Source organism: Macaca nemestrina, chromosome X, assembly GCF_043159975.1.
Source record: "Macaca nemestrina isolate mMacNem1 chromosome X, mMacNem.hap1, whole genome shotgun sequence".
NCBI classification, from domain to species: Eukaryota; Metazoa; Chordata; class Mammalia; order Primates; family Cercopithecidae; genus Macaca; species Macaca nemestrina.
In genome coordinates, this window is record NC_092145.1 from 58210465 (window position 1) to 58230342 (window position 19878).

At 32.1% G+C, this 19878-nt stretch overlaps 1 protein-coding gene across 5 annotated transcripts in view; it reads right to left on the reverse strand.

The window, feature by feature from the left end:
* Positions 1-19878, reverse strand: part of LOC105497495 (diaphanous related formin 2) — a 919069-nt gene that overhangs the window by 675140 nt on the left and 224051 nt on the right. For all 5 annotated transcript variants that reach the window (XM_071089284.1, XM_071089283.1, XM_071089281.1 and 2 more), the window contains 5 exons: positions 19791-19865; positions 19641-19710; positions 15627-15763; positions 13593-13701; positions 1404-1514 (listed from right to left, as the gene is read on the reverse strand). In XM_071089284.1, the coding sequence (XP_070945385.1) occupies positions 1404-1514; positions 13593-13701; positions 15627-15763; positions 19641-19710; positions 19791-19865 (502 nt within the window). The remainder of the gene's footprint in view (positions 1-1403; positions 1515-13592; positions 13702-15626; positions 15764-19640; positions 19711-19790; positions 19866-19878) is intronic.

Consider the following 19878-nt stretch of genomic DNA (forward strand, 5'->3'; position numbering starts at 1 on the left):
TAGTAAATGAGTAGAGGATGCTACAGAGCCCTTGCAGCCAGCAAGTCTTCAAAGATGCTACTATAAAGAGAGAACCAGCCCAGTAAAAACAAGCATGGAAACAGACAAGAAGGAAATTCAAAAGCAAACTACCATCAAAACTATAAGATTATCTTTAGCTACCTAAGGCTACAGGCTTTGGATGAAAAGAAAATTAGTGAAAAAAAAAAAAAAACAAGAATAATCATATGTCACACTAACTGTAATTGGTGAATGTGCCTAAGTTAACTGCACACTGAATCTCTAGATGGGTCACTTAAAATGTTGCTTTGATTCTCTGCATCCAATGCCTTGGTTTTAGGTGCCAAGAATGAAAGAACCACTTCAGGTGGGATTGACATAGAAATTTCCAAAACCAGGTGGACCCTATCATACATTTTATTAAAATGGGTTTAACAGGTCCAACCACACCACTTATTATGATGGGTTTCAACTACTTTCAGTTAAAAGTAACCCACCATATGTTACAAATTTATGCTACATACTGATTCCTCACCAGGAAATGTCCCCAATTTGGGTATTTCTGGTAAACTAGGTCATACACATGGGCACACACACGCACATTCAATGACATTTTTTGTTGTTGTTGTTTTTCTCTCCTCAGTGCTTTTTCCCCACTTCCTTACTTTTACTTCTTGTCTCTCAGGTATATTCTGAGTAGCTTAAAGACACTAGCGTAATTTTACTTGTCTTGAACAATGCCATAGTCTTCAATAGTCACTCTTCAGTTAATATACTTAATAAAATATAAAACCACAGTAGTTGTATTTGTATTTATAAAAATAAGTGTGCTCATTTAAGATTCAGCATATAAAGTCGTTTCAAAAATGTTTTTAACACTGTCATAATTACAGCAAATATTCACATTCAATTTAAGAAACAAAATTGTTTTTGATTGGAAAAGTTCCTATAGCCTTGTAACAAGAGGAACATTCTTAAGCAATGTGTCTGGCATATACTAATCAAAACTCTATGCATGCTTATCCTGAATACCAATGAAATCAATCTAAGTTATCAAAGAGGAAAGCAGAAAATTTTAAATGAAAATTGAAACTGCAAAAAAAAAAAAAAAAGTCTCATGTTTTCAATATTCAAAATTCAAAGAAAAGAAGTTCCCTCTTGACTTGAGGAAAACAACAAAAAACAAAAACACATCGCTTCTGGGCACATTATTAGCTGAATTCGGAATCGTCATTTGTATGTAGAGAACGCTATTACTGGAATACAAAAAAGCTTACAAAATGTCTAATGCTTTACAAAACAAAATAGCAAAGCACATTTATTTACTCTGCTTCAAGTACTTTTGTGGAAGTGAAAAAAATATTAAAATTCATCAGCATAATAAACGTATACATTCAACTTACTGGTAACATTGTTTTTAGTCCTGAACGGAGAAATTCATTCCTTAAATGTATTCGAAAATCAAGCTCATAAGGAGAAGTGACAAGGGCATTTATAAACTGCATGCAGGCCACCTGCAATTAGAAAGCAAATTTTGTTTTAAAAAACACATTAAATAAATTAATGAAATAATGCATTAAGATAATATATTCACTAAAGGCATACACACATAACGATAAAATAAGAAAAGCAAATATTTCTAGAAGTATGATTATGACTTTAATTATAAACAACAAAATTAATGACAAATTATCTAATGTCCAAAACAATTCTAACAAAGATGTCATGACCAAGTATGTTGTGCTTTTAAAAAGAATACGAAGAAATATTAAACTCCCTCTGAAAAACCCAAATTGCTAAAGCGGGCAGATAGAGTCCTTTGAAAAGATCACAAAATGTATCTTTCATGTCCAGCTGTCCTCACAGTACACTTGGCCTCAATTCTACAGGGTTATAAACACTTCTAAAATAAATTAAAGTTATAAAAGTACCCTAATATTAAACAGGGAACAGTGATAACTTAGATAAATTATTACATTGATTTACATTCTCTCCATCCTCTTAATGGGATGATTTGTACAAAATATATAAAGTATTAAAATATGTAATTAAGATGGATTAACTTACTAGGTATGAAAAAAATAATAGAAGTGAATTAAGATCAACTAGAAGGCACTGGGACACTAATACTAATGCACACTTCATAATAAAGCATATGTAAGAGCTTGTTTTCAAGTAAAGTATTTGATTAAATATATTGATACTGAAAAATGAGTTTTGCTTTTCTTACCTTCTGATTTTGAGATTCCCTATTATAAAAAGGAATTTATTTGCTGGTAATTTTAATCTAGAAGGGAATCAACAAAATGCTAAGTGCCAGGTATTCCATAAATTATTCCTAAGTAGCATTTTTGGAAAATGCTGCTCAAATCTAAGGTAACTGGCTAATTGTTTAACTGAAAAGATGTCATTTAAATGTATTATTTTTTATTTTTAAAGAATGCAATGAGTAGAAGAGTGCTCAAAGGGCAAACTACAAGGGGAATCCTTGGAAAAAACAGATTATATAAGGATACTTCTATACTATATATAGAAGCACACATAAATAAATTAATAGTTAGCATGGGAAAAATATATTATGAAAAGACAAATATTTCAAATGTATTTTGACTTGACATCTACAGATCTATGATGATAGAGTTATTTTTTCCAAAATAGGGAGAAGAGATTAAAAGGTATGCTTTACTCTTGAATCTATATCTTATATATTTAAGTTGCTTTTTGGGAGATTAGCCCATCTGCCCCAGATCTACATTCAAAAATCAAAAGTTACATGGTTCAAAAGGGCTGATTAAGGTTGTTTCTAACATGATCAGATATCTGAATGATACAACAATATATTCTAATTTCTATGAACGTTCAAATATCAAGATAAAACACTTAGAAAACTGACTAAATATTTGCCATAGATTTGGCATTAACTTTAAAGACATACCAGATAAGTTATAATGAAGCTTATGCTTTAATAGATCACTTAACCTTCCTATTTACAATAGGAAATCATGTAAATCTTTATATAGTTTTGACAGGCTAGGCTATATATTTGCATACTGTACATGTCCACGGTTATATTGTCATTGTATTTGCTTGAATGACTCTTGTTATGTTACAACTATGACACGACCAAACAAGCCAAAGTACATGTCCAATCCAAAATTAATAGAGAGAAAAGTTGCCATCTGTTAGGATTGTTTTTGCCAGAAGAAATTCTAGCTTAATGGCTTGTATTAATACCCTACAAGTAAAGAGAACATTTCTGTAAGAAGCAAGTTAATGAGTCCTGCAATTGTATATTTATACAAATAAAAGTATTTAGATCAAGAGACAATAAAGATAATAAAATTAATGAATGTATCAATATAACTTTAATAATATGTTTCAATGATATTAAATACTCACTTTATATATAAAATTTGAACCTATAGTTTAATATGAAAACAAAGACGTTCCATCCATTGACTATAGTATATAATAATTAGGACATAATGTGAAGTCAGTTTTAAAAGGGTAAAGGTACTGGCTTAACAATGTACCATTTATTATATATCATATTCTAATAGATATTTAATTAATTACAAATAACATAAGATGAATAGACATGCTATCATGTCGTTTTCCAACATAAGCTGATAAAGTAATACTCTTTTACAGAAATATGTATATTGTAATATGAATGTGGAAAACAAAAAAGTCATCTAAATTTTTGCTATTCCTTTATGCCGTTACACAAATGCTGCCCTTTTCAGAGAATGGGAACATTATCTCAAATCCAAAACTGAAATAATTGTCACTATTTACAAATACAAAATTAAATTTAAATTAGCTTAAAGGCCAGAATATATTACTACTTAATTATAAACATGACAACCCCATTGTGTGTATCCTGAATTCATAGCTAAATATAAAATCTCAAACTATCATCATCATCATTATTATTAGTTATCACACAATGTATTAGGTCCTTTACATAATTCACCATCTAATCTCATCTTCATAAAAACCACACAAAGTTAGCATTACTGTTATTCTTATTTTACAGATGATGAAGCTAAGGCTCAAAGCAGATAGAATAACTTATATAAGGCCACACAACAAGGAGGAAACTCATGATTATAAATGATATCACTTTACTACAAATATAATTTCCAGCACATTCCAAAGGTCTCATAAACTCCATTCATAGATTCTCACAACAAAAGATTTTAAGGATGGGTAAGATGATAAAATGTAATTGGTACAACATGCTTAATATACTGGGGATATGTAGCTTTAAAACTATAGGTTAATCAGAAAAACATACAATAATATAAACAATAGGTTATCTAGTATACATAGTGGCTATCATAATATATAATGTAATGCAAAAAAAAAAAAAAAGCAAAAGTAGAAAATGGTTCTTGGAGAGGGTTAAATTCCACTTCATATACATCCTGAGCAGTAAAGTATAAATGGCATCCCATCATTCAAAATAATGGTCTACCACTCCTCTCCTTTACTTCCTGCCAACCCACTCCATACTCAGCATGTATATGCATGTGAACACATGCGTACACACACACACACACACACTCTCTACAGTACTGTGCTATCCAATATGGGAGCCACTTGTCACAGTTTAATTTAATTACAATTAAATAAAATTTAAAATTCAGTTGCTCAATTTCACTAGCCATTGTCCCAGTGCTCAACAGCCACATGTGGCTAGTAGCTACCACATTGGACAGCAAGGATATAGAACATGGGAGAAAGTTTGATTGAATAGCACTACACCGGAGATTTTAAAGAAAAAAAGAGATTTGGCCTAATCTCTGAAACCTTCACTTCAAAGAACTACAAAACTCATTGCTGAATAATGAAAATTTCAAAATTCATATGCTCAACTTCCAAGTATATAAATCTTTAAGAGATGAGTGTACTCTATTGTCCTCTAACAATGCAAAATCAATCTGCTTTCCAAAAAAAAAATTCAACTCCAGAGACAGAAAATAATCATGAGATTTTAAAGCTAGACAGAACATAAAATACTCTGGTCCAATATGTTATTTAAAAATAAAGAAACTGAAAACCTAGAAAGATTGGATGATTTGCCCAAGATCACATAACTAATAAGCCCCAATGATACAACTAGAACTCAGGTCTCTTGACCTTTAGCCTTGGACTTTTTTCTACCATATTGTATCACACAAATCTTGTTTAATATAATTTCCCCTTATCTTAGAAAGAAAACAAATGCCCTTGAATTGAATATCACAAAGTCCATTATCCAGAGTTGCTCTGTCGCTTAGTGTCTTTATAATGGCTATGTTTCAAAATGGTCTGCCATATCTATTGTTACAAATACAGCTTCCATGAGAATCAAAATTTTAAAGTCACAGAAAATCAGTGAATTTCCTCCATTATTAATACATATGCTAGGGCCACAATTCTGATGCTTAATTAGTAAATACAATCAATTTCTATATTGGCATTTTCATTCAGTGATGTCATAAGATTTCAACATAAGATGCATATATATCCTATTGAATGAATACATAAGCATACATAGTTAAAAACTACCAGTTCTGTGCATGTGATAAAGTACCCAATCATTTGTGTCATGTATAATTATACACTACACTGAATCATTATCCGTTTTCTACCACATTAAGATCCTTCCTTTACTATAACAGTATATTATATTTCTACAATAATCATCTACATTTTTTAGTCACCAGATGCTGTTGTCTTCGTTCTGGGGTAGAATGGTATAAAGGGTGAAATGTTACAAAACAGATGATAAACTTTCAAAAGGCAAAGCTCATCTATACATGCCTAGGGTTTATTTGTAACACTTAACTGTCCCAAATAAAATAATTAAAATATAGTAAGTGAATGACATTTAAATATTTCCAATTGTATTGGCATAAGATATAGCATTACAAAAATAAATTTGTTTGTTTTTTTAACCTAAGTGACAGAGAAAGGGAAATATTTGAACACAAATATCTTCATAAAAGTACTGGGAAAATGCTAGAACCTTTTATTGATTTTAACTTACAGGCTTTGAAAACTATACAAACATCTATCTATTTAATCAAAATTCATAGAGCTATGGGGTACAATAATTGCCAAGTCTAGGGCATTCTCAGACAGATTATCCATATTGCCATTATCTGTGACAAATTGTACTTTTAAAATTTTATTGACACTGTTCCACACTTGACCTTATTAAGTACTCTTTTGACATTAACAAGGTCTTTCTTTATCCTAGTCCAACAGGAGTTAGGAACAAAGATGATTTAAGTCAAAGTATGAGAGAAGAAAGATGTGAATGTACAGAGCAAGTTAATTGAGAAATGGAGTACTTTCCAAGCCAATGGAAGTCATGTACAAAGGTATAAAGGTAGAGGAATAAAACAGCATAAAATCTATAGGAAACAAAGTACAATATAACTAGACTAAAAACATATGTAGAAGCGTGGTGGAATATGAGGCGAAAGAGAAAGTAACAACCAGATGAAGTATTTTGTTTGGGATAGGACTAGACTGTAATTCTAGAGACTGTGGGAAGGCATTGTTGGACTTTAAGCAGTGAACTATGGGAAGCCAATGTTGGACTTTAAGCATTCTGAAGTGCATTTCTGAGAAAAGCATTTCAGAAAGACAACATTGTGGAAGATAATTTAAACGGGGCCATAATGAAGAATAGAATATAGGGAAAGGATAAAATAGTGAGATGTAACAATACTCTGAAATTTTAAAATGGCAAAGTGAGGGTGCAGAGAGAAGGATACCATATCGAGGAAGGGAACTATAACATTAAGGATATAGAATTGATAGGATCTGGTGACTAATGGAATGGAAGATGGAGTAAGGGTAGATTCCAAGATGACTAGTATGTTTCTGCTATATGCTAACTGGTGGGTAAATATTAAGGTCAACCAGGATTGGGAACACAAGAGAAATGCAGGTCAAGGCTGGAGAGAGGTTTAGAGTAGGGAAAAGGATTTTTTTAAAAAGGAAGATAAGTATATTTAAGGACAACATTGAATTTGAAATCTAGTCAGGAAGCAGCTGAACATAGGGGGTCTGTGAGTTGGGAGGAAGAGAAGAGATCAGATAAAGACATCACATATGAGTGCTAGTTAATTGAAGCTCTGAGGATAGATGCGATTGCCCAAGGATTATCAATATGAGAAAAGCAAAGTACCAAAGGACTGAGGATCAAGCTCTAGGAATCTGCAAATTTAAGGGCCAAGCATAGAAATAAGAGAATTTAAATGAAACATAAAGGTAAAAGAAAAACAAGGAGGGCTTTTGATATGGTTTGGATTTGTATCCCCACCCAAATCTCATGTCAAACTGTAATCCCCAGTGTTGGAGGAGGGGCCTAATGGGAGGTGACTGGATCATGGGGGCGGTCTTCCCCCTTGCTGGTCTTGTGATACTGAGTGAGTTCTCATAAGATCTGGTTGTTTACAAGTGTGCAGCATCTTCCCCTTCTGTCTCTTCCTCCTGCTCAAGGAAGCAAGGTATGCCTGCTTCCCCTTCGCCTCCCGCCATAATTGTAAGTTTCCTGAGGCCTCCCAAGCCATGCTTCCTGTACAGCCTGTGGAACTGTGAGTCAATTAAACCTCTTTTCTTTATAAATTATCCAGTCTTAGGTAGTTCTTTATAGCAATGTGAGAATGGACTAATACAGTTTAGTATCATGGAAGTCAAGGGAGGAGGAAGCTTTGATAAAGGAGTGATCAATAGTGCCAAATAGTGCTGAGGAAGCTAATATAATGACTTCAAAAGTGGCCAGTTGCTTTTTATATCATGGAGGTCACTGGCAACCCTCTATTACTGAAAATGATAGGTTTGACAATTATTCAGTGTTGAAACAGATTTAAAATAAAGCCATCCTTGTTTAAGTCAGAAGTTAGTTTTGTGTCAATACCAAAAATGACTACATTGTACAAATATCTCTAAACAACCTACCATTATAGTAATCTATTTTCTCAATGACAATAATATAAAACTGTCAATAGAACAAGTTTCCTAAGTAATATCAAGCATTCATTCAATGCTTTATAAAATGCTAATTTCCACAAATTTTCTCCATATTCATAAGCCTTGATGCCTTGTTTTCTTATAAATGCACTTTCACTGACAAATGATTAATACTTTGTCCAAAGCTACTCCCTCATATGTGATGGTCTGAGTACACTAGTGGCTAATTTACAAGTATGCTTACAGTAAAATCTCAACACTCAAGAACCACTGTGGAAAGAATCAAGCCACATAGAATAGGTCCATGTATCTGTTTATCTATTTAAGCATCAACATCTTGTTTCATATGGGACACTCTCTGAAATGAATTATATAATTCTCACATTCTTACGCAAAATAAACTAGATATAATTTAACAATTTCCTGTTGAGTCAGGGTCATCACTAAATATGTGAGTTAGTGAGGTATGGTGTAACTCAGTATTTCGGGAGGTACTGAAGTGTGCAGGGCTACTAGCCTCCACGCTCTGTGAAGTCTATTGTTATCATTTGCATTCCAGTTTCTGTCTTTTCTTACATTTCTATCTACCCCTCTCCTGTTGTCAGCTTGTCAGTTGTCACTTCTTGATGATTCCGGTGTATGATTCTGGAATAAACCCTCTCCCAACCTTCCAACCTGCACTTCTAGTCTGCTGTGGATGTAAACAGATAATTGGGTTCATTAAGATAACATATGAAAAGAGAATAAATAGGCTCTGATTAAAAGCCAAAAAGTCGTTCTCACCATGAGGTTTACTTGATAGATCTGGTGACATTTGTAGACTGCTCAGATTGTTTTATTTTATTTTTGTTTCATTTTTTAGTTCTCAGTTATATTCCAAAGGACAAATCTATTAAATAGGTGAGGAATGGATAAGTGAAGCTATCACACATCAGGAAAGGGCATATTTACAGCTCTGTTTTTGTGTACCATATCTAATTACAACATGTGCAAAGTTCATTATTATTTTCAGCATGTTAGAAAACAGTTTTTAAATGTATTAAATTATGCTACTACACTTCTTTGTATATACTGAAATACTGTAAAAACATGGCACCTTTCAAACTAACAGCAGCCTGTGAAGACTGGGGCTGTTTTGATAGTACATCACTGTATGTTAACTATACTCCTCTCCCTTTCAATAAACTGTTATTAATGCTCAGTACACCTTAGGTTTCCTACCTGGCTATCTAGAAAGCAGTTTGAACTAGATGCTGGTATTACCTCACTGTTTTTTATGAAGTGACTGCCAGATGATTCTGGCCTCTATTTTACCTCCTGGAAGCCCTTTTCACCTCTCATCCTACCGTAGTACTGCTTCTCTATCAGCAAAGATAATTTATGAAAAATGCTTACTTGTCCTTCAAGGCCTAGTTAAAATATCACCTCATTACTGAAGCCTTCCCAGACTTATGCAAGACATAGAAGAAACAGATACAGGTGGGGAAAGTCAGTTATTTCAGGCAAAGTGTTCTGCATGATAAAAGGTTTGAGGGCATTTAAAAGTCTACAGCGTACCTGGGAAACACCAAATGTAGTATGGCGCAAACATATGGTACATTCGGGAGAATGACAGGCTCAAAGGCCAGAATATCAAATTAGGGCCACAATGAAAAAGTTAGCAACGGGTCATGAGCATAGATTTTTAAGAATGATAATATATTAGAATTAGACTTATTTTTTAAGGATAACTGACAACAGTGTAGGGCATTTGTCTGGAGAGAAAGAACATGTCAATATGGGGTACTAATTAGGAAATTGTGGAAATAATATTGGTGGGAGAAGATAAAGGCAGTGGAAGTAGAGTGGGTTAGATTCACAGTCAATACTTTGTAATAAGACTTGATGACTGAATGCAGGGGATAAAAAAGAAAGAAGTATTGAGGAAACGTAAAGATTGGGTAGATGATACCTCTATAACCCAAAATAGGAAACACAGGAAGAAGAGGAGACTTAGGAAAAATCAGGTTAACAGAAAGAGATAATAAGCTAAGTTTTAATATAAAAGGAGTTACAGCTTAGTAGTTAAAGCACGTTATCTATAGCCAGACTCCCTGGTGTGTAATCTGTGTTTTCCCTTCTATTCACACTGTGACCCTAGGAAAGTTATTTAACCTCTATAAGCCTCGGTTTAATTATCTATAAAATGGGGATAATACTTCTATCTCTCTCATACAATTGCTGCGAGGTTTAAATGAGATAACATATCAAAGTATTTTAAACACTGTCCGGCATATGGGTTATAAATGTTATTTTTAATTTCTCAATTTTATGATACTACTGAGCTGGATGTATAAATCTGGAGAATCACTACCACAGTTGGGTTGTAAAACTAGAGAAGCAATTGAGAACATTCACGGACAAAATTGTTTTAAAAAGTATGTGTCTGTATGTATATACAAATACATACATATAGATATGTGTATGTGCATATGAATGTACATAAAATGATACTAAAAGAGGACCAAGGATAGAACTTAGGGAACAAAATACCTAGGAAGTAAGAGGAGGAGAAATACATTAGAAACACAGGAAAAAAAAAAAAAATGAAGGTAGAGAACAAAGGAGAGAATGGTGCCTAGAAAGCCAAGGGAAGTAACATTTTCAAGGAGGAAGGTGATCAATAATGCCAAGTGATCAGGATTGGAAAGAAGCCATTGGATTTTGAAATTAGATGCACACTGTAAATCTTTTTGAGAACTGTAATAAAGTTGAGTTGTAAAAGGTAATTTAGAAAACACAGAAAACAAATATGGATTATTCTTTTAGAGGCATGGACTTTAAAATGCAAAGGAGAGACAAGAGGCTAGTTAGAAGGTTAAGTCAGATCAAAAGAAGTTGCTGGTGTATAATCTGTGCTTTACAGAAGAAACCGGAAAATGCTACTAAGCTGAAGGAAAGTCAATGAAGAGAGAGTGTACGAAGATATGCTATTTATCTTCCACCTATTTCTTGAACTCCTGAAGATAATGAAAATACTATCACAGGTATAAAATTTCACTTTAAAGGTAAGCCAGGAAAAAAATCTGTGAGAAGTTAATAACCTTTTTTAAAACCCCCAAAAGGGGGGAAAATGTATATAGTTGTTATCTAAAAAAATAATTAGTCCTGTATTTTAACAAAATTACTTCCCGAGACTGTAATAACATTTTGGGAAGTCTCAGGATACTACAGAAATAGAAAAGTAATTCTGTTAAAATACAACACTAATTATATTTTTTAAGCAACAGATTTAAACTTTTGGGTTTTTGTTTCTGTATTCTGAATATATTTTTGAACTTTTAGAGGACATCTTTTCATTCACATTAGTCTAAATAAACAAACTTACTTCACAATTCTTGTGAGAGTACTAGTCTCTGTATATAACAAATTACTAATTTTTGTAGCTCATTAAAATGTGAAATTTTAAATTGTGGTTTGCATATCTTTGCATCTATAATGAGTATTCAACAAATTCTTGAATACTTAACAAGACGTCTATGATTCTTCCATATGTTACTTGTTAACAACTTGTCACTTTATCATTGCATTCTGTCCAGCTTTCTGAAGGCTAGCAAATGTCTTTCCCATCTCATTGTTTGGGGTGAACTACTCATTGGCAGAGGTATCCCTTCAAAGTATAGGCAATGCAGTATTCAAATTCTGGCATCACAAAGGCACAGGTTCAAATTACAGCTCTATCCCTTAACAGCTGGGTGATTTTGGAGTGCCTTTTAGCAATTCAATTCCCTGATCAGTAAACCAGAGGTAATAATACATAACTCACAGAGTTGTAGCTAAAAATTTATTTAAAGAAGATTTTAAAACTATATCAATGTATTTGGCCCATGTAATGAAAACTTTGAATATAAATAAAAGAGTTCATTCCTACTCAACAAACTTTCAGAGAGAAGTACAAACATACACATATAGCTGAAAACCAATGAAATTTAGTTAGGTAAGCTCAACCATAGGAACATGAACAAAACTTTCAAAGTCATCTAAAAAAGGCAGTCTTCAACCTTTCAGTAGAGGTATAAAATTTTATCAAGATTAAATTTTATAAGAAACAATGTATTATTTTAAAAAACACTGGAAAAAATATCCTAATCTTTAAAATATGTAATATAATCTCAGCACTTTGGGAGGCCAAGGTGGGCAGATCACCTGAGGTCAGGAGTTCAAGACTAGCCTGGCCAACATAGCGAAACCCCGTCTCTACTAAAAATTTAAAAATTAGCTGGGCGTGGTGGGGTGTGCCTGTAATCCCAGCTACTTGGGAGGCTGAGGAAGGGAGAATCACTTTGGGAGGCAGAGGTTGCCGTGAGCCGAGATCGCGCCATTGCACTCCAGCCTGAGCAACAGAGCGAGACTCCATCTTAATAAATAAATAAATAATACATTTGACATAAAAGTGCACCATAAAAGTTGATCCAAAATGTTCAATATAGTTGGAGTAGAAGTCATGATTAACAAAGATCCTTCAATATTTGGAGAGGTATTACAATTTCGTAACATCACAGATTCTTTTAGACAAGCCAATTCATCTATCTGATGCCGTTTCAAACTCTGGCAAACAAAAATACAAATACTTCATAATACATAAAAAAGGAGAAAATTAATTGTGTTTGTTTCACATCAAGCAAGAAATTTTAAGAGTTAAACATTCGATGCTGAGTAGCTTGACAAAATTAAATGTGGAAACTACCTTCTCTTTGTTGAACAACAATATGAGAACTAAAAAAAAAAAAAATTCAGAGTTTTCCATGGTACATTAAATGGTATACATTGTCTAAAAGAGAGATTAGCAGAGACCAAAAACCTGGAATCAAATTCCGACTGTGACACTTAAAAACTGTTGTCACGTTAGACCAGTTATTTAATCTTATTCGTCCCATAAGCAAAACAAAGATACTATAGTAATACCTACATATCTAGGTTGTTGTGAGAATTAAATCAAATAATATATACAAATTAAAATGTTTACTGCAGGACCTCACATCATAAATACAACCAATAAATATGCATTCTCATCCCTCAAGAACAGAGTTATTCATAAAATGGATCATTTCCTGAAACCATCTAAGTAAAGATAGTGAGTTTTGTCATTTTCTAAAGAAGGCATTTAGTAAGTTGTCTACACAGGGCTATCAAATGAACGCTAATCTAAGAATTGCAGTTCATACGCTTCTATTCCGGTGAGTCACACCTTTGAATGTTGTCTGAATGGCACGAAGAGAGATGTGTTTAATTGTCTTAAATTTCTATAAGCCCACCAACTTCACTAAAACTTGTTAGGATAATAGCATTGGCTGAACAGCTTGCCCTTTTGCCTTGATTATTGCTAAAGCTTCAATTTCCCTGGTTTATTACTAAATTCTTGTCTAAATATCAATGACAGCCATAACTGCCACATTTATAATAATTCAAAAGTATTTTTCCTAATTTTAAACAAATTGTAATTCTCACAAACTAGCAACAGAAAAATTTTAGTTTTACATTCCGTACTACTTAAATGCCAGCTAAAATGGAGTTGACGTCATACAAAATGAGTACTTTAAAAATAACTCTAGAAGCAATTTAAGACAAAACTAACTCACCTGTAATTGCAAGGCTTCCTGATTTTCTAAACCTTCCACAATTGGTGAAAATCGTTCCCTGTTATTTCTTTCTGCTGCTGTTGTTATAGCCCCTAAAAGTTTATCTAGACTGTAGAGAAAAAAGAAGAAACAGAAATGGGAAATACTTCTTATACATACACTATGAGCATAAGTCCTTTCAGTATTCCCTGTTTTCTTTCTGGTATTTGATGTTTATATGTACCATTAGAATTTTTTCAAATTATCATTTGCTTTTTTGATGGAAATTGTATCTTTTCAAATATGCACACATACTGGAATGGCTAAATCAAGCTAATTAACATGTATTGCCTCACATACTTACATGTTTTTGTGGTATGAACAATTAAAGTTTACGCTCTTAGGAAATTTCAAGTATATAACACACTGTTATTAACTACAGTCACTATCACATAAAATAGATTTCTTGAACTGATTCCTCCAGTCTAACTGAAAGACCATTACAATATAGGAATTGTGTTCCTGTACGCATATTTCTTTAAGTCAAATATTGATAGCTCTAAATAATTTTAGGGTATCAAAAGGAAAATTCGATTTTAAAAACTAACTTTCCTGGGTGACATTAAAAAAAGAATACTTAAGTGATAAACATTAAAATTTAAAGTTTCAGGTTTTGATATTTCATGTGTTAACATTAATTTCACTTAAACATAATATGGCACCTATAATTGTTAACAGTTTATTGGAGCATAAACAGATTGTAATTTTATAATAAAGATCTGGAAAGAGCGATCATTTTTTAAAGAATTTTTTTAAATCAACATTTTTTGACTATGGAAAAAGAAAAAAAGACTCTAAAAAGGAAAGCCCAAGTAATTAAAGAAGAATGTATAATTATCTAGCACAAGAAACTTATTAACCTGACCAAAAGTATTGGTAAGTATCTCCATACAATGTCTAAAATAAATCAACCTCTATATAGCATACTACTCTTATCAAATTATATCTGAAATTATAATTAAATCATAACAGTTATACTGGACTATATTGTATTTTATTAATATTGAAAATCTAAGTGATAAAAAATATTTGTTACACATGTATAAACTGACTTTTTAAAAAATAAAATCTAAGGATCCTTGCTTTTACATATGTTATCTCATTCTCAGTTTGTTATCATTGAGGTGAGACTAAATATGGTAATATATTTGTTTAGTGTTTGTCTTTTGGTTTCTGAGGACAGTAGCTAACACTAAACAATATCTCATTTTATTCTAACAGTTATGAGAAAGTCAACATATTGCAACATCCTTAAATCTTTGCATAGTCCTGTTCTGACTCAAATTGACATTATTACTATCACGCAAAGTGTTCCAAGGAAATATTTTGGTTTGGGTCCTTAGCAGATATTTGATTCTTTATCACAAGGGTTTCTTATAAACTAGACTTATTAATGTCATCAAATCTGAAAGTTTGCTTCTGATTCAGTATTACTTCCATAAGATGTGATCAAATGCACGTTCAGCAACAACTTGCTGCATTTGGTGGCATATACACACTTTGAATAATTATCAACAACCGTTTTTTTCTTTCTAACAGGTGGGGTTATTTCACTCTACAAATAATTTTCATTTACCATGGCATATAAAGTAAAATACTATTATAAGATAATGCAAAATAAAGGCATCTATTCATATTGTGTGATATGCAGCACAGTGTTTGTGTATGTATGTGTGTGTATTTGCCAAAATAACTCTCTGACTTTTGTCCACTGTCTAACGATTGCTGTACCTCCAGCAAAACAAAATTCTGCTCAATCACTTTGAATCCAACTTTCAAGAATTTCCCACTAGGATTCTATCTGTTTAAACTTAGTTTCCATAATATCAACAAAAAAGCCAAAATATAAACAGGCAAGATAAAAATTTCAATCAAAAATTATCTAAAATACTGTTTTCATGAAAGTTATCCAAAGAAACAGAACAAAAGTAGGACTTATTAATTTCCTAAGTGTCATTTTCCATGCAGCAAATATAATAATATAGCAATACTTACATGTTCTCTTCTCCAACAATGCAAATAGCAGAAAGTATTTTTACTATTTCAGTCATCATGTTGGGTTGTTTGGGGTCAATTGCTCTTGCCAATAGTAAAAGACTTCTTTCATCTCCTAGAATCCTTTGTAATCCAAACTAAAAAAAAAAAAACAAAAAACCTTCATTCAGAATGTCTATGGAATATATCTTTAATTTAAAAAGGCAACGTACAACGATCTTCCAAAAACCCATACCCCCACAATGAGGTTCTACCTAATTATATGAATATTCTTCAAATGCAGTTATCTGTCTTTGTTTTTTATATGAAATGACTGCATCTTGGAGTTGTTGCTCCTTGATCAGATATGATCTCCATTAGCCTGCCCTAAAAATTCCATAAATTTGGGAAAATATGGGAACAATCAGTATTTCTTCAACAAAGAATAACATATAAAGCACATACTGATATGATTTTCTAAAGTAATTCTACTTATGTCATTGGGTCTCCCTGGAGATGTCTGGAATTCGTGGTTAAATTGTCCAATATGTTTGTATGAAAAATTAAGGCGAAGAAAAAGAGAATTTTTTTTAAAAAAAGGCTCTTTTGAATACTATATGCCAGTATAAACCTCAGTATGGATATTCCCATGCCTTCTCTCTCTTATCTTCCCTGATTCACACAGCTGTGCTGCACTACAAACGCTGTGAACCTAAAGAAATGGCACCTGGGTTTTATTAAGTGTCACAAGTCAACTAAGGAGAGAAAACACCATTTTCATTTATTTTCTAAGCATGAGTATCTGTGTGTATGTGTGTGCATGCATGAATTTAATAAATAAGAAATTTTAATTAAAGTCTAAAACTTGAGTTTTCATTACATTAAGAAGGCAATATATTATTTTATCTTTGTCCCACGAAGTATTTTTCAGATTTCTTATAAAATATTTTTGCTTCATTTTACAGTCTAATGGTGAAATTGGATATTTCATCGGAGCAAAATTTCCATTTCAGCTATACTTTAGTTAATTACCAGCCATATGAATAGTTCCATCAGCCCTAATTTAACTTCTAAAAGAACTCAGAGTGGCAGATGGGGAACATAGCTAAAGCTCTTAAATGTGAGTTTATCACAGGTCATAATAAATAGGAAAATATATGGAGATAAGACCCAAAAAAACAAAAAGAAAATGCAAGAAACAAGTCTGGAAAGAAGCAACAAAAACAAAATAGATAAGTATGCATAAAGGTGGCCAGTAGATGATTAAAAGTAATGAATATTAGTGAAAAACACATTTGCAAAACTGAGAGACAATGACCATGCAATTACCAAACTTAATAGCTTTATGAGTCATTGAGACTGAGTGAAATCATTAGGTTTTAAAATTTTTTACTTAATGTTTAAAAGTAGTTTTTGATATGTAGAGACACATCAAATATAAAAAAGAAGACATGAAAAATATATCTGGAAAATCATTAATCCAAACATCAGAGCAATATTATAGTACTGGAAGTTAAGAAACAATGGGTTGCTTTTTATGATCCTATTTTTACAGGTATTGGATAAAATAAAGGAGTTTTTGAAGTAGGTAAACTCCATGGGGCCAAAAAATTTGATGTGTAAGTCATTTTGGATAAAAGTTTAATTCCTTGATCTGGACAATTTATTCCAACATGAAGTGAAAAGATCACTGTATATTTTCTATTCTGAATGCATATTTTATGTCTATTGTTTCACATGTCTGTAATTCAAAAGATCCATTAATCCATGCTCTGAGCACCTATGTGCAAGACATTAATGTGGCCTAACTAAAAACATCAATTTTGAATAATCTAAGTCAAATCATAATGCTTTTCGAAACTGCCAAACTCTTAAGAAACTGTTGACAAATCAAAGTATGTCCTGTTAAAAAAAAGGCTCTATAAGAATCTTACTATTATAACTCTCTCTAGTGAGTGTCCTGATTAAAATTACTTAGCATCCTAAACAGCCATGAAAATTGACAACATGAGTCAGTAAGAACTTAGAACAAAGGGTCCTATAGCTAAATTTACAGATGAGGGGACTGATACTCAGAGAGGTCAAGTAATTTTCCAAAGGCCACACAACTTATTAGGAGCAAAGCATGAACTATATCTCCTGAATTCTAGAACTGTGTTATCTTTCCATTATGTCATTGTTTCCCTCGATTAAAGAAAGAGATCCATCTTGAGCTGTGAAGAAGCAATGCTCATTACTTCCTTGTTAGGCATCAGATTCTATTTAACTTTGTAGCCAAGGACTAACAGCCCAGATTTTGAGAAAATCTGTACTAGTAGTGATGGGAATGTTTCTGTAAGAAACTTCCAGAAACAGTACAAATAGCATATTATATTCAGGAGGCTCATGTCCACTAGCAAGCATTCATTGCATATGCTGATATAGTAACATTCTTTGCTGATACATGCATGTTTAATATATAAATACTTATATATATTTCCATATGCTTGAGACTGTTTATAGATTAACACATAATCTTATTGCATTGGTTATTAATAGCCATATTTTACATTTGGCAAACTTATACTTATTGTTATAATTATTTCTATTATCTATTTTGAGATTATTAAAATACTATGTAAAGGGAATTAGGTAATTAAGTGAATTAGTCAGTAGTATTTTATCTATAGGTATGAAGAGGTCATTTCTAAGACAGTAAAACAAATAGTTTATAGAAAAAATACTGTAACTTCATAACCTGAGTAAAGCCTATTTTTAGAAAAAAAAACCATTGTCTAAAATTCATAGGGTCCCTTATAATGCAACTAGTATTATACATATACATAAAAAGCCCTGCAATTTTTCAGAGATGTTTTATATGTATGTAAACTTGCTGACATTAATAAAACATAAAAAAAAAAGAGAGAAATCTCAATCTTACAATGTTCTTAGCAAACAAGTCAACCCATCCTTATAATTTTCCTTTTCAATAGAACAGAAATTCTCTGTATGGAAACATATTCAACAAACCACATTTAAATTTTCCTACTACCATTAAAGAAAAAGCATTATCACCTAAATTGGGAACAACACTAATTCATTTGCATGATTTCAAAAACCCAACAATAAATATTTTGTGAAGCAAAATAACTTTCATTTAAGTATTACTTAAATATTATGAGGATTTGCATCATAAGGCCCCTTTTGTAAAGTGAACAAGCATTCAGTATTTTGTTCATTTCTTTTTTTTTTTCCCCCATGTTTTCTGAACATTTAGTACTATAAAATCAAAAAGACCTCTGTTCACATGAAAGAAATTATTGGAGGAATAAACAGAATAAGAATCAGACACAGCATTTCTAAACTATAGACAAGAGTCAAATACACTTTTTCCAATCATTTTTTTTTTCTGTTTCATTGACTAGCTCACCCTCCTGAGGAAATTAGCAGCATTGACAATGGAAAGTACTGTTTTATCTATCTTCCCTATGTGAAAGCAATATATTTGAACAGAAGAAACAATAGAATAGGGCTCCATTTCTGAACAGACTTAGATCTATAGAAGTTATATCATCCCTGAAATCCTCTGGTTGCTGTAGAGAACTTCTTTGGTTAAACTGAAATATCAGCATAGAAATTTAAAAAAAAAATTGACAGAAAACTAACAATAGCTAACATTTTGGAAAACTAAACATCAAATTTATCTTTTATATATGGTTTCAAATGCATATTTAACCTCACTGTAAAACTTTATAAATACTTATTATTTATAAGCCTGTAATAACTAGCCTATAATTAATTAATACAGCAGAAACAAAAGTAAAAAATAGGTACAGGGTGGGGAAGAAGTTTAGGGAAAAGAGTTAATGCATGTCAGGCTTATTACTTAGGTGATGGGTCGATTTGTGCATCAAACCACCATGGCACATGTTCACCTATGTACATGTATCCTGGAACTTAAAAAAATAATAAAAAAAAATTTGTTCATTTCGTACTTTCATAGTGTTGGGCAAGTTCTCACCTTTTGTGACAGGGGCAGAAATAAATACTACTTACCTTATTATTCATAAATGCTTTGAGGCATTGAATAAGTTTATACTGATTCTTCTTGTCAATATTTTCTTGCCTAAATAAAAGAAAAATGTATATTATGTTGTGCTGAAACATTTCCCCTTTGGTGATTTTATTTTTAATGTTTATTCTTACTGTTTTTTGTCCAGAAGCTTTTCCAGCTCATCTAATAAGAGTCCAAGACCTTCATGGCCAAAGTTGTTAACCCAGCTAAGAAATAAAC